At 53.5% G+C, this 12,995-nt stretch overlaps 5 protein-coding genes across 5 annotated transcripts; all 5 read right to left on the bottom strand.

The window, feature by feature from the left end:
* Nucleotides 1–105: 105 nt before the first annotated feature.
* Nucleotides 106–1,762, bottom strand: LY79DRAFT_593573 (PCI domain-containing protein; the record flags this gene model as incomplete). The annotated part of the gene is made up of 4 exons (XM_060561574.1): nt 106–723; nt 784–1,503; nt 1,569–1,625; nt 1,679–1,762. The coding sequence occupies 4 exons, from the start codon at nt 1,760–1,762 to the stop codon at nt 106–108; spliced, it is 1,479 nt and encodes a 492-aa protein (XP_060409541.1).
* A 1,061-nt stretch (nt 1,763–2,823) lies between these two features.
* On the bottom strand, nt 2,824–3,923 carry LY79DRAFT_615565 (uncharacterized protein). The gene is made up of 2 exons (XM_060561990.1): nt 3,226–3,923; nt 2,824–3,156 (listed from the first exon to the last, which is right to left on the bottom strand). Exons 1-2 carry the CDS (start codon nt 3,537–3,539, stop codon nt 3,027–3,029), a joined length of 444 nt encoding a protein of 147 aa, XP_060409540.1. The 5' UTR covers nt 3,540–3,923; the 3' UTR covers nt 2,824–3,026.
* A 351-nt stretch (nt 3,924–4,274) lies between these two features.
* On the bottom strand, nt 4,275–6,033 carry LY79DRAFT_696520 (uncharacterized protein; the record flags this gene model as incomplete). Its single annotated transcript, XM_060564833.1, has 2 exons — nt 4,275–5,731; nt 6,018–6,033. 2 exons carry the CDS (start codon nt 6,031–6,033, stop codon nt 4,713–4,715), a joined length of 1,035 nt encoding a protein of 344 aa, XP_060409539.1. The 3' UTR covers nt 4,275–4,712.
* A 1,883-nt stretch (nt 6,034–7,916) lies between these two features.
* On the bottom strand, nt 7,917–9,879 carry LY79DRAFT_567196 (F-box domain-containing protein). Its single transcript, XM_060558874.1, has one exon. The coding sequence runs from the start codon at nt 9,787–9,789 to the stop codon at nt 8,296–8,298; it is 1,494 nt and encodes a 497-aa protein (XP_060409538.1). The 5' UTR covers nt 9,790–9,879; the 3' UTR covers nt 7,917–8,295.
* An 835-nt stretch (nt 9,880–10,714) lies between these two features.
* LY79DRAFT_567195 (tetrapyrrole methylase) lies at nt 10,715–12,941 on the bottom strand. Its single transcript, XM_060558873.1, has one exon. The coding sequence runs from the start codon at nt 12,603–12,605 to the stop codon at nt 10,848–10,850; it is 1,758 nt and encodes a 585-aa protein (XP_060409537.1). The 5' UTR covers nt 12,606–12,941; the 3' UTR covers nt 10,715–10,847.
* Nucleotides 12,942–12,995: the final 54 nt, after the last annotated feature.

Here is a 12,995-nt window from a genome sequence, read left to right as displayed (position 1 = left end):
GATTTTACAACATCCCAGCCCGGTTCATTGCCTGCTTCTAGGGTAGTTGTTCTACAATTACACGCCGTTCCTCAAGTGTCATGACCCCGACGACCCATCATCCGTTTAGTGCGCCTTTGTCGCCTTTCCCTTGCCGGACTTGGAGGCTCCGGGCTGGATGCTGGCCATCATCTCCTCCTTGGTGATGAGATGATCGATCCGCTCCAGGTGGCCCAACAAGCTCTTCATGTTGGCGCTCCACTCGTTCAGGATGTCATCCGCGTCTCTGGGCTTCGCGAAGCTCACAATACGCGCGGGACGGTCGATCTTGGCATAGATCGTCTTTGACGTGACCAGTTCGCTGATGTACTTCTCTGTCTCGTCCTCGGTGAGATCCAGGAGCTGGGTGAGGCGCTGGGTCTGGATGCGAGTATAGTACTTGGCGACCACCCGAACGTTGTGCTCGATGACTCTCTTGCGGAGGTCCAGCCAGCGCTGATGGGCCTTCTCGTCATCGGACTGGCCGGGCTGTGCATCAAACACATCGGTCTCACAGAGATGAGGGCCAAAAGTCTTGGCAACCTCAGGCCAGCGCATGAGCTCGTGGACGGTGAAGAGCTTGAGGAGATCAGCCTCTTGAGAGACTTGGCTGATTCTGGAATCCTTCTGGATTCTGTGGAGCAAATCGTGCTGCTCGTTGTCGTGCGGGGCAAGGATGACGAAGTAGATGATGCGTTGCAGGACCTGTCAAGCATTATGGGTCAGCGGATGAGCCTGGTCAAGACAACCTGGCACAACACTTACGGGGTGAAGCTTCTTGGGGTCTTCCTCGACCGCCTCGGTGTCGAGCACCTGGCGGTAGTGCTTGCACACGTCGAGGTACTTGTCATCGTGCTTCGCAAGGATAATCTGCTGCTCGTAGTACCGAAGCTTCAGGTCGGTTGTGTCGTCCTCCTTCTCCTCGGGAACCTCCTCGCCTCTCGCCTTCTTCTTCTCGCGCTCCTTCTTCTCCTTCTCCAGTTGCTCGGGGGTCTTCTTCGGCTTTCGTGACAGGTAGCGGGTGCTGATCTTGCGGCTTAGGATGCTGGCTTGGGTCCAGTCGCCGACCTCGATGCAAAGAGCGACTTGTGCGAGAATGAACTCGGTCTTCTCCCGGCGGTCCATGGAACCGAAAGTCTCCACCTGCAGCTCGCACAGAATGTCCGTTGCCGCCTTCAGGTCACCCTGCTTCTTCTTGATGTCGGACAGGGTCTTGGTGATGCGCGCGCGCTCGACTTCGACGAAGATCTTGCCTTCGGTGACTGTCCGCAGTGTCTCGATGACAGAAAGCTTAGTTTCGAGGTTGGGGGTAGAGTCGAGGAAGCCCATGACGGCCTGGACCATCTTCGTAATAGCTTGCTTGAGCTGGCCATGCTTCTTGGACAGAATCAAGACCTGCTCGTTCATCAAGCTCCAGTCACCAGCATTCTTGGCGATGTTCACAATGGCGATGAGTATGCGAGTTGTCGACGCAAGATCTGAGGACTGCGATCCGTTAGCATGTTGTCACGACGCACGCCTCGGACAGGCAGGAGGGGCAAGTGGCTTACCTGGCGGGTCTGCTTCTCTAGGACACTAAGCTTCTCAATGGCGGCCGATATGTCACTCTGTACTCCAATTAGGAAAAGTTTCGCGAGCTCCAAACAATGGGTGGGCCAACCTCCGCGAGCTTCTCAGCCTCTGGGATCTGCTTGTCCGTCTCCTTCGAGAAGTCCTTCTCGGGCTTCAGGGCACCGTCCGACATCTTGGGCAATTATTTCCGGGGCGTCGTCTTCTTCCAGGGAGTATTGTGCGTGCTCGGATCGTGAAGTCGTGAGGAGCGTCGGGGTTGGGACTCGGGGGGGGGGGGAGGGGATTGTGGTCGGGGAGGTGAGGCTAGGTTGAGGTTTGGTCAGAGGCTCCCACAGCTACGCAACTGCTCGTGCCTACCTCACCCTGGCCGCCTCCAATGCTCGAATACCCGGATTAGGTAAGGCGGGGCACACTCGACGGAAGGACGTACCTTTTCCCGGTCGCCGGCCCTACAGTAGCATTTGCTGGTTGGTCTACGAGCCTGCTGGCAATTAATTACTTGTCGCTAGTCACAGGCAGGTCTGTATCTTTCCATTTGTTCCGGTCGCCGTCCTCCAAAACTACATTGATTCTTTTTTCACCGTCTTCTGTCTCGGAATTTTGCCGGCGGCATCGTAACGACCTCGTAGAAGAGAAAGGAGGACAACTCTATGAAACTGATGGCAGCAAGATGGTGCACGAGCAGTCTCCCAAATCTAGCCGACAGCCAAGTCGCTGTCAGCCCAATTAGGTATTGACATGAGACTTGGAAATGCCATCAGATGGTTCGGTTCCCTAATAGTATCTGCAACCCAACGAAATACAAATACCCAAAACCTAGCGCTCTACTTCAATCAGGACAACCCGTTTTCAATCATTCAAACGACAATGGGCCTCCTTATTATTCAGTGTCCTGTATCACTAACCAGAAGTCATGACTCGCGAGCCTGATGCCTCAATGTCACGTCCAATTGACCTTAATGCCTCTTGAGCCAAATCTCCTTCATCAGAACCGTCTACCGTTCATTTCCATGGGCCTTGAAACGTTGATTTGACCAGTCGGGACGGGGTGAAAGTCAGAATGCTGCTGTAACCGTGATGCACGACAAGCGAGCGTGCTTGGCATACTGAAGCCAGCATCTCTATGGTTCTCAACCTGCCAGCTTTCGCAGCAAACTTCACGGGGACGGACTGCGTCTCATAGACATAAAAACATATGATCACATTCCAAGGTCATCAATGGCTAGTGGCCACACCAGAAAGTTCCAAGTGCCATGTATATATTGCATTGATTTCATGTACACATTATAATTATAAACAAGAAGCCATTACTTCAACGAAGATGCTCGAGGGGTTGAAGGTAGAGGGTTTGCTGTTGATGACAATAGTCGTTGGGGGCAACCTGGTTGACCTGGTCGCAGAGGTCACCGTGACCATGTGAAAACGTCGCCAAGCACTTAAGGGTTGGCGGGAAGAGGGTTGCTGCTGATGACGATAGTCGTTGGGGCGACCTGGTTGCAGAGAAGGGTACCGAGACCACCGGCATGGCAATACGTGAAGACATCACTCTGGCCCCAGTAACCAACGCTGTAAAACTCACGTTAGCGATTTCGCTCGTCGGAACGGGGTGCAGCTCGTTGACGGGGAGGAACTTACGCAGGGGCGAACTCGTGGTAGATGCGCAGAGCGTAGTCGGCCTCGGCGCCCTTTTCGATGCTGAATCTGTATTTGGCATCGCCGCAGGGGAGGACATTGGAGGGAACGCCGGTAGCGCCCTCGCAAACAAGACCCTTGGCATCGTTGCCAGTGAGGTTGAAGCTGACGTTGGTCACCGTGCCGTTCACTTCTCTGCGAACGGAAAGGTCCGAGATATCGATGTTCTCAGAAGGGGCGCTGCCATCCTGAGGAGTCGGGGCGGCGATGGCAGCGGCGCCGAAGAGAGCGACGACAGTAGCGAGAGTGAACTTCATTTTGAAGAGATTCAAGACGGGGAGAAGTAGAGAAAGTTTTGTGGCGCTTGTATTGAGTTTGTCGGTCGGGAATCGGTGTCATACGATTCAACTGGAAGAAGCGCAACGGTCTTTTATAGACAATTCCGGCCACTGTTGCCAGGTTAGAGGGTTCCGCCCAGCTAGGCGAACAAGGCTGGTGATTTCGACGTCACCAGCACTTGGGCAGAGGAGTGGAGGGTCATTCTGCGGGGAATGCCTGTCCAGTCGAGCCCAAAAAGCCACCACAGGCCCGCTGGGCCAACTGCTTGCAGTTTAGTCTCGATGGCATAGATTGTATACGGGGTTCCACATTTTGGAAGTGACCAAAAATAGAAGACGGCGAGTCGTTACCCTAATCGCTCGTCGGAACCGGGGTTCATGCTGCAAACTATGCCGTACCAAGGTATGCTTGCGCTAATCCAGACTGCAACGTCGTTGCGCCGCGCTGGCGGTTGTTGCATCGGGTTACCACCGAGAACATGGGGCGCTGTGGGTTAGTAGGGATGATCTTCTCGTATTGCTGCTAAGCTTCCAACGTTTGTTTCTTGCCGCAGCCGAGATGCAAACCACGTCGTGCACTGCGCAGCTTTTGCGAACCGCCAACGTAAAACCGCCAACGTAAACCCGCGGTTTCCCCTTGCTATGCTGGTGTTGATACGACTAGTAAGCCTCGGCTTGCAGGCCTCTGGACATGGCGGTGTTGCTTTAACTTACAGTAGACAACGTAGATCTAACGGTGCGGTCCGAGTTGTCCCCGCTTCGCTGCTGTTATTGATAACAGTTGATGACAAAGTTGCCAGAGTAGAGATTGGGCTGGCCATCAAAACCGATCCCGATGCCGATCGCCATACCATGTGGGACTGCGTATTTTCCGAGCTTTGAGCCTCCAAAAGGTTTCAAAAGCCTTCAACTGCGTCAAGAAAGTGTCCGGCAACAAGTCGACATTGAAGTAGGATTCTATAATGGCACCACCTGCCTTAGACGTCCAGCACAGGCCGTGGTTTTCTGTTGTCTCCCACTTTCAGAAATAACCGCCTACTACCGGAATAAATGAATAAATGAATAGGAAGAAATAAAATAAAATAAAACCATGAATATGGAATAAAACACATAAATGCTGAATGAGTATCTTGAGAGAGAGACCTGCTTCATTCACACCTCCTTATCATCCAGCGTCACGAGCCCTTTGTGATACATGTCTCGTACAACCGGGTACGTGGCGCAGGCGAAATTGCTCCGTCTGTGCAGAACATATGCTGGCGTTATTTCGGTGACCTCGGGAACCGGATTGAGGCTCCAATCTGGAGTGAAGCTGTGGATGAGGTATGACGCAGAAAAGTCTTGCGCCCACGGTGGCCGCTGGCTGTCGTCGTAAGAGGGTAAACGTTGTCCCGGTACGTGCCGTTCCAAGGGGGAGGTCGTGTCGTTGTGAAGGCCAAACAACTCGCGGGCGTCTTCGAATAACCAGCCCACGGGCGCGAAAGCCTCTCGGTCCATGATGAGCATCTCCCCGGCGTCCGGGACGAGACTGCGCGCGACGGCCGTGAGGGCATCGTTGCTGTGCGTGGTCCACCCGCCATTGTAGACTTCGTGCATCATATCCATCCACTTCCTAATCATTTTGCTGCCTTTCTTGGCCATGAAAGAACCGCTGTTCAGGTTGTTGTCCTTCTGTCGGCCGCTGATGGCATTGAATCCGCTTCTACGCAACACGGCGACGTCTCGCAAGGGCTGTACGTCGAAGTCTATGTACACACCGCCGTAGTCGTGGACCGCCCTGACCCTCGCGAAGTCTGAAATGTGCTCCTTGAAGCTGAACGCAACGCCGTGCCTCGTGGTAGTCGGCATCTCAACCCGGTTGACCTTCAAGCCGGGGATCGCCAGCATGCGCATGGCCCATTTGCTGACGACACCTTGTCGTGCACGAGCAATTGTGGTTTCGTGAGCGTTCGTGTGGAGATAAATGGTGTCCGGCTTCCAATAGTACCATGCAGAGTATACAGAAAGATATTGTTCGAACGTGAAAAGAAGATCGTCGCTGGTGTCGTTTTGAGCCCAGACGTAATGGACCTGGTTCGGAATGGTGTCGACTTTGCCCTTGATTCTATCTCTGACACTGTCGGAGGCAGCAATGATGTAAGGATGGGATGAAGCCTTGAAAAGCCCGGAAACTACAATAATGCTCAATGCAAGTATACTGGAGATGAGTATGAACAGGAATTTTGAGCTGCGCCGTCCCAAACTCCAATTGGAGCCACTAAACAAACTCGTGAGAGGAGATAGAAGGGGTGTGTCCAAATTCATTGTCGCCAGGACTGGGATCACATGATGTGCAAGAAGAATAATCGTAGAGATGGAATGGCATACGCACTGAACTGCGCAACCGTTAGTTAAATGCCAGTGGGATCCGGCTTTTTGAGTTTTAACCAACTAACTGCGTGAACTTCAATAGAGTACCTAGATACCCGGCCATCTCTTGGTATTTCTTCTAAAACTTTAAAGTGTGTGGGCATGATACTTTCACTGTGTATTTATAACTGTACCGAGGCAGCCCTACGGGGGACCGCCTTGTATTGGTGTTCAACGACATGCCGGTAGTTCAGATTATTGGCAAGGTTGTCGGATATTGCCGTTTGAGTTATACAAGGGCCACAATTGTTCGTGATGGAGAATCGCACATTCTTATTTTTCATGCTAGTCATGCTAGCCTGTTCAATTTGAGGTACAGAGATTTGGAATCAGTCCTCTGTATGTCTTCCGAAGATCGTGGAGAGAACTCTCGTGTTTCCAATGGAGAGCGTTGGCCTAAGAGACATCGAAGTTGCCTGGGCCATCACTCTTACATTGGTGCTGTGCGGACCACCTAGAAAGTAGGAAGCATCGTGTGTTAGGATGCATCGTGTGTTGGTGACAACATGAGAGAAGAATCATCCCAGAGTCATGGTAACACAGCCGAAACGGTATGGCTAGCGTGCTGATGAGAGGTAAATCACCGTGTTGAGTTTGATTCGACTAGTCAATCCTGTCACCGGGTCGGCTGGAGACGAAGGCGCTAAAATTATAGTTTGTTTTCTGTGTTAGGTTAAGTACCGAGTCGGTGGTTGAACCATAATTTTTGCCCATCATTTCAGATGCTGCTATGGTTCATAAACTAGGTGGCAGAAATCGCAATTGGGGAATAGTGTTGTTTTTCTAACATTGCAGCTAAAACCACACGGCACCTGGTATACGAAGCTTGACTATTATCAATGCTGACCACGAATCGTGCCATTTGATTTCGGATCAACATTATCAGCCAACCTCCAAAGCAGAGCTGAGTTTCGTTCGTCAAACACAGGGCACCGTTCACTGCGGGACGATCTCTGCGTATTGTGCCGGTGCTTTTCCTGGTACTGAGCCTCCTCGGGATGCGTGTGTGAGACCATAACAAGGTTGTAGTTGGAAAGAACTGATATATGACCTATCAGACTCAGCTAAAAGTCTGAAAAACTGTTAGTGGTGATTTGAACTTGGCTTCCCAAACATCTGCAGGAATTCTCATACTATGCCACTGGCGGGCGAGCGTGAGCCGCTGTTTGAACAGTGGTGAGTTGGGATGGCACGTTGCGTCAAGCTTGGTGTGCAGATATAGTTTAGTACAGGCTTTGTTGCGTGCTGAGGTGATGCTAAGAATTAAATATGGCGATAGTTAGTTTCGATGCATTGTTGCATTCAAGCACGTTCTCGAACTGCACGTCGTACTTTCCTCAACGCCAATCAATCTCCGCACATTACCCCTCCGACACTCAGTACGCTTTGGTGTTGGGCAAGATTTAGTTGGGATAGTCTGCTATGAAATGCCCGGCCTGATCCTGATGCCGATACGCTGTCATATTGAGCTTTTGTTAGTTTCCAGCCCTATGCTATTAGCACTTGGTCTACCTTGTTCTGTTATACAAAGTTTACAGCAAAGGCAGAAAACCGTTGCCATGGAGGCTCCAGCCGGGCAAGAAGAGCTTTTGAGGTACAGCCAAGGTGTGATGCCAGGAAGTGTATTCGTCTGTGAATCCTACAACCCTTTCTTCCAACCAAGAAGAGCTGGTCAATGGATTAAGAGACAATGCCATATGGGGGAATATAGGTAACCTCAGATACGTCTCCCACTCAATTCAGAGGCTTGTAATTGTTAAACACCTTGTAAAAGCTTAATTAGGATGATTCTTAGTAGGGGTGTCAAGTTAAGTCCCTGCAAGCACTGTTGTTGACGCGGCGTCTGCTATGAGTTCGCGTCAATCAACGGTAATACTTACACAGAAACCGATAGAGCGAGGTTGTAGTCACCTAACGGCTATATGAACCGTTTCATATTCTAGACTCAGCCCAATTTTCCAGATACACAGTACTATCTCTTTCCGATTCTAGCTCTTCCTCTTTTCTTTTTTCTTTTTTCTTTTTTCTTTTCTGACTATCTCTAAACTTGGAAGTTTTGACTCTGGACAGTATACTGCCACGACTAATAGGACAAGAATTGACTGGAATTATACAGAGCCTACTACACATTACATATTAGACAATTTCAAAAAAGCCACCACGCTAAGAGAATTATGGTTTTCCTCATCGGATCGGAGATGGAGTAAGTGGCAAGGAGAAAGTGTCTGATGTTCGATGTAGCAAACCTGCCATCGTTAACTAAGAGATATCTCAGAACTATGCAGTCTCCAAATGAGTACAATATACAGTGAGAGACCAGGATCCGCTACCGTCTCATTACTGGAATTTCCGGGTCCGAGGAATGAAAGCGGAACGAATAACCAAAATCGACCCGTCTGGCGTCGAAAGTCAAAGCCAAGGCCCTGGGATCAACATGATCTGCACTGAAACACAGGCGTATCTTCCGCATGCTTGCAAACGTCTCTTCCGTCTGAAGTAGATTCAATAGATCCTGGACATGAGGCACTATTTCCAGGGTACAGCCGTGAAGCTCGAGGAACTGGAGGCTCGGGGGAATATAGCTGACAAGTCGAGATACCTTGTTAATTTCATGGAGCCTCTCCTCCCGGGGCACCGAACTCTGCTCGCAATCCATGTTCCAGAGGTCAGTAAACCCCATGAAAGCCTCCATGCCGATATGTAGGGTCTTCATCGAGGTCATGTCCCTCAGGAACGTGCCGATGAAGAAGTTGTCCCGCTTGCAGTACCAGTCCATTTTCCTCCAGCGGTCTTGGTAGTCAATGTGCAAGTGCTGGAGAGTCTCTCGATGCGGCAGCAAGGCCTGAGCAAGGTCCGGCAGTTTGATCTGCATGTCGGAGAAGGTACTGTCGCCTGGGGTCCAATGGAATGATTTCAGCCCTCTGCAAGCCCATATGAGACTTCTCAGCCCCTCTATCGTGACGTTGGTGTCGAGCAAAGTCATATGCTGGACGTTTGAGCAGCCTGGAGGATTGGCTTCTTCGTTGAAAAGGTGTCCGTTCGGGCCACTGTTGGACAGACTAGCGCAGGCGAAGGACCGCAACTGCGGCAGTCGGAGGAATTCTTTGCCAATGTTGAAGAAGTGGAACAAGGTCTTTGGGCTTTCTGGTTCGCCAAAATATTGCCGCAAGCTGTCGAGCAGGGGGCGTTTGGTTCCGGGAGCCGCTCCAGAAGTCGAAATCATTGCACGCCTCGCCGCCGCCCTGATGAGGCGAGGCAGCAGCCGAGGCGATAGCGGGGTTCCAAGTTTGAGTGTCTCGAGCCTCGGACATGCAAGTAGCAGAAGACCAATTTGCTGCTCAACCAAGCCGTCGGCCAGACCTCGCAGCCACTCGTCCCTGACAGCGTCCCAATTCTCGATGTGGCTGGATAGACCTGACGCATCTATTAGATCCGTGTACGCGGCCATCTCATCGCTGGCCGGCCCAAGCGGCCTTTTGTTGGTGGGGGCGAGCCGGTAAATGAGGCTTGTGGAGACGTGTATGATGCTTATACGTCGCACGTTGTGCGCAAGCTCGGGGTGTGTTATGGTGATGTGCCGGAGGAAGTCAAGATTGCGACTGCGCTTCTGAGCGTGCTGGCTCATGTTCTTTGCGGTGACATTCTCGTACGTGTGGACAGACAAGGGCAACGCAATGTGGTGGAGGTGTTTGCATGTCAACAGGACCGCGCGCATCGACTGATGATGCAAGTAGGCCAACTGCTGGAGGATATGGGTTTGGACCTCAACCGGGAGCTCGAGAATTGACGCAGCCCGGTCTGCACGACTGGCAGCCTTCATTTTGAAGTTGATGCACTTGCCTGTCCTCTGGTGGGACGGAATGGCTTGTCGACCAGTTCTTGTTGGAAGTTGTTTGGAGGAGTTTGCGTGTGTCAGAACGAAAGTGGTGGTGGCTGAAAGGGGCTACTACTACCTATTAGGTACCAGCACCCAGCGCCTACCCTAGAGGCATTAGCGTTAAAGACTAACAGTCCTGATGTGAGATGTGACACAATAACCTCCACGTGGGATATGGCGTTTCCATCAGCCACAATTGGAAGCGTATATCAATCCCCTGTTCTGCTGATTTTATAATTAACTGTACAGAGTAGATATATCCCGCAATCACCCTTACAACATTTCTCGTCATTGTCTCTCACATGCCGATTCGTTATAGCTGGAGGAGTTAGGTCGAGAGAGCATAAACCCCGGACGACGATGTTACCTTGTTCAACGCTTCAGTACCGGTATTAACCTAAAACGACCTGGAGTCGTATTTAATTACTGTACAAAATGTTAATATTCTTTGACCGAGAATTCGCCCGGTGACTTGAGTGTCCCCTCTTCCACGACAGCTGTCTGATGGATAGGTGTCATCAACACAATACGGCTTCTAGCATAAATAGGTACACCCGCCTGCTGGAGATTTCCCAAAATGCCTAACCCTTAAATAGACACGATCCCTTGCCTTCGTCGAGGGATGGATCGATTCAGGGGGTCCAAAATACTAATTTGGTACCGTTCTCACGAACAGTCAAGCAACAGAATCTCTCGATATGACAATTGGGCATTGATGAGCGTATGGATCTTGTAGTTATGCGTCCACTGGCCTCAGCAGTCCTCGCATATCACAATGTTCGAATCCCCGAGAAGGATGCTCTCCCCCTCGTCAGGATTCTCACGCAGCCAAACATGCCAACCGGCTTAGTTAAAGGTAAAGAAAGAAGGGTAGTATTTCCTTTTCTAGATTCTCGAAACCTATTTCCTGCGCCTCGCAATGCTGTCTGTACCCCTCTTGATCCAGGCCATGCACCAGTAAAACCCCCGTTCCCATGACTACCTAGATAACAAGAAGATGCTCATGACAACCCGGGAAGCTCATCGAAATCGAACCCCTTGAACCCATCCTCCACAGCCCACGCCCGTCCCTTCCCCCTCTCGTACAATGCCTCGCACGCCCGACCGACGACGAGAAGCCCGGGCGGTCTGCTTCCCTCGGCCTCGATCGCCTCGGCCACGTGCTCCAACGTCGTCCGGATGACCCTCTGGTCAGGACAGCTCGCTCTCTCGACGACGGCGCAGGGCGTGCTCCGCGGCCACAGAGACCTCTTCGGCGTCCCCTTCGCCTCGCCCCCCTCGCTTCCGGCCGCTCCCGTCTCCTCCGTCTCGAGGTGGCACGTCAGCTCCCGCACCAGCCCGGTGATCCGGTGCAGCGCCATCAGGAAGACGACGGTCCTCGTGGCAACGAACCCGGGCGGCGTCGGCGGCTTGCCCTTCTTGCCCGTGCCGGTGCAGACGAGGACCTGGTCGGCGACGTCCCGCTGCGTGGGCGGGATCCCCGCAAACAGCGGCGCGCTGAGCGAGGAAGTGATGCCCGGCAGGACCGTGACCCGGTCGCCGAGGCCGTGATCCCTGAAGTATGCCACCTCCTCCCCGCCGCGGCCGTAGATGAACGGGTCGCCCTGCTTCAGCCTCAGGACCGTCTTCCCCTCTTTGGCGCCCGCGAGCGCGAGCTCGTGGAGCTCCTCCTGCGCCTGGTCCGCGTTGCCGGGGAACTTGCGCGCGATCCGCACCGGCGTGCGCCGCGGGATCAGGTCCAGCACGCCCGCCGGCACGAGCTTGTCTGCGAGGACCAGGTCCGCCGTCTGGATCGCCTTGTGCGTCGCGCGCGTCAGGAGGTCCGGGTGGCCCGGCCCGCTCCCTGCGAGGATGATGCGCCCCTGCTGCTGCGGGCTCGACGCGCCGCCGCCGAGGCCGCCGAGGCCGGCGGGGGAGGGGGGCGGTTTCGCGGCGGCTTCCGGCAGCGCGTTGCCGTTGCCGGCGTACGATCTGAGCACAGACTCGACGTCGTTTTCGTCGATGGCGGCGAGGCGCTTCAGGGGCCAGTACTCGCAGACCTGGCCCAGCCAGCGCATGCGCCTGTTCTTGGCGGCGTCGAGGTCGGCCTCGGTGACGAGCTTGTTGAACGACGCCGTCTGGTCGAGCGAGTCATCCGCCTCGTCGGGCTGCGCCGAGAGACGGTCCTCCGTCTGGATCCGCCGCCTCACGTCGCCCAGCCTGGCGCAGGCGGCGCCGAGGTCCTTGGGCAGCGCGGCGGCGACCTCGCGCCGGATGCGGGATGCGAGCTTGCAGCCCCGCCCGTTGGTCGTGACGCCAATCTGCAACGGCCCGTCCGTGTGCGTCGACAGCAGCGAGAAGGAGCACAGGTGCGGCGCATCGACGACGTTGACGGGGATGCGGTTCCGCCTGCACAGGGCGGAAATGTGCGCCGCCAAGGGGTCGCGGGGCCCCGAAGTGACGAAGACGGCGTCGACGACGTTGTCGACCTCGTCGCGGCCGAGGGTGAAGAGGTCGGCGTCCTCAAAGGCTTTCCTGTGCCATGTCACCTCGCCGGCGTCGACGCGTTTTTGCAGGCCGTAGTGCAGGTCTGAGGTGTCCGGGGCGAGGAGGATGGTGGCGGCACCGGCGGCGAGGGATTGTGTGCAGCGGGCGGCGGCGAGTGGGTTTGTGCCGATGATGAGGTGTGTGTCGCCCTTGCAGTTAAGGGCTGCGAGGAGAGATGATGTTGTTTTTGTTGTCGCTGTTGTTATTGTCGTCGTCGTCGTCTTCGTCGCCATTATGAGGAGATGGTGAAGTGAGATAAGACCCGAGAGTCGCTCGTCGTCTTCTCTGAGATGTTTGTGTGAGTCGACGATGTTCTTCCAGTGGTGTAAGAACCCCTGTCTCCGCAGAGACTCGTCTTAGTGGAGGAGTTGCGATGGTGAGAATGAGACGACGACCAAATACCAACGGTTACGAGCGTTAAGGTGAAATGGAACAGGTGGAATCGAGTCAAAGCCAAAGTCGGTACTCTGTAGACGGATTTCTTTACTTTGTCATGAGGACAGGAGACGAAGCATTAATATCGTCAGCCACTTTGCCATGCCCTTTTTCTTAATAATAACTCTATCCGTACCCGTCCATGCCCCAGCATAGCAATCACCTATACACTACCACACCACTCCCGC

This window comes from Colletotrichum navitas (assembly GCF_030913465.1).
Source record: "Colletotrichum navitas strain CBS 125086 chromosome Unknown LY79scaffold_82, whole genome shotgun sequence".
Classification (NCBI taxonomy): Eukaryota; Fungi; Ascomycota; class Sordariomycetes; order Glomerellales; family Glomerellaceae; genus Colletotrichum; species Colletotrichum navitas.
Note: the sequence above shows the minus strand (reverse complement) of the source record. Positions and strands in the feature narration are given on the sequence as shown.

Excerpts from the sequence above, each read along its gene's own strand:
- LY79DRAFT_567195 (XM_060558873.1), bottom strand. The coding sequence starts at position 12,605 with ATGGCGACGAAGACGACGACGACGACAATAACAACAGCGACAACAAAA.
- LY79DRAFT_615565 (XM_060561990.1), bottom strand. The coding sequence starts at position 3,539 with ATGAAGTTCACTCTCGCTACTGTCGTCGCTCTCTTCGGCGCCGCTGCC. Across the intron at positions 3,157-3,225 it reads TACCACGAGTTCGCCCCTGC|CGTTGGTTACTGGGGCCAGA; the intron begins GTAAGTTCCTCC and ends TGAGTTTTACAG.
- LY79DRAFT_567196 (XM_060558874.1), bottom strand. The coding sequence starts at position 9,789 with ATGAAGGCTGCCAGTCGTGCAGACCGGGCTGCGTCAATTCTCGAGCTC.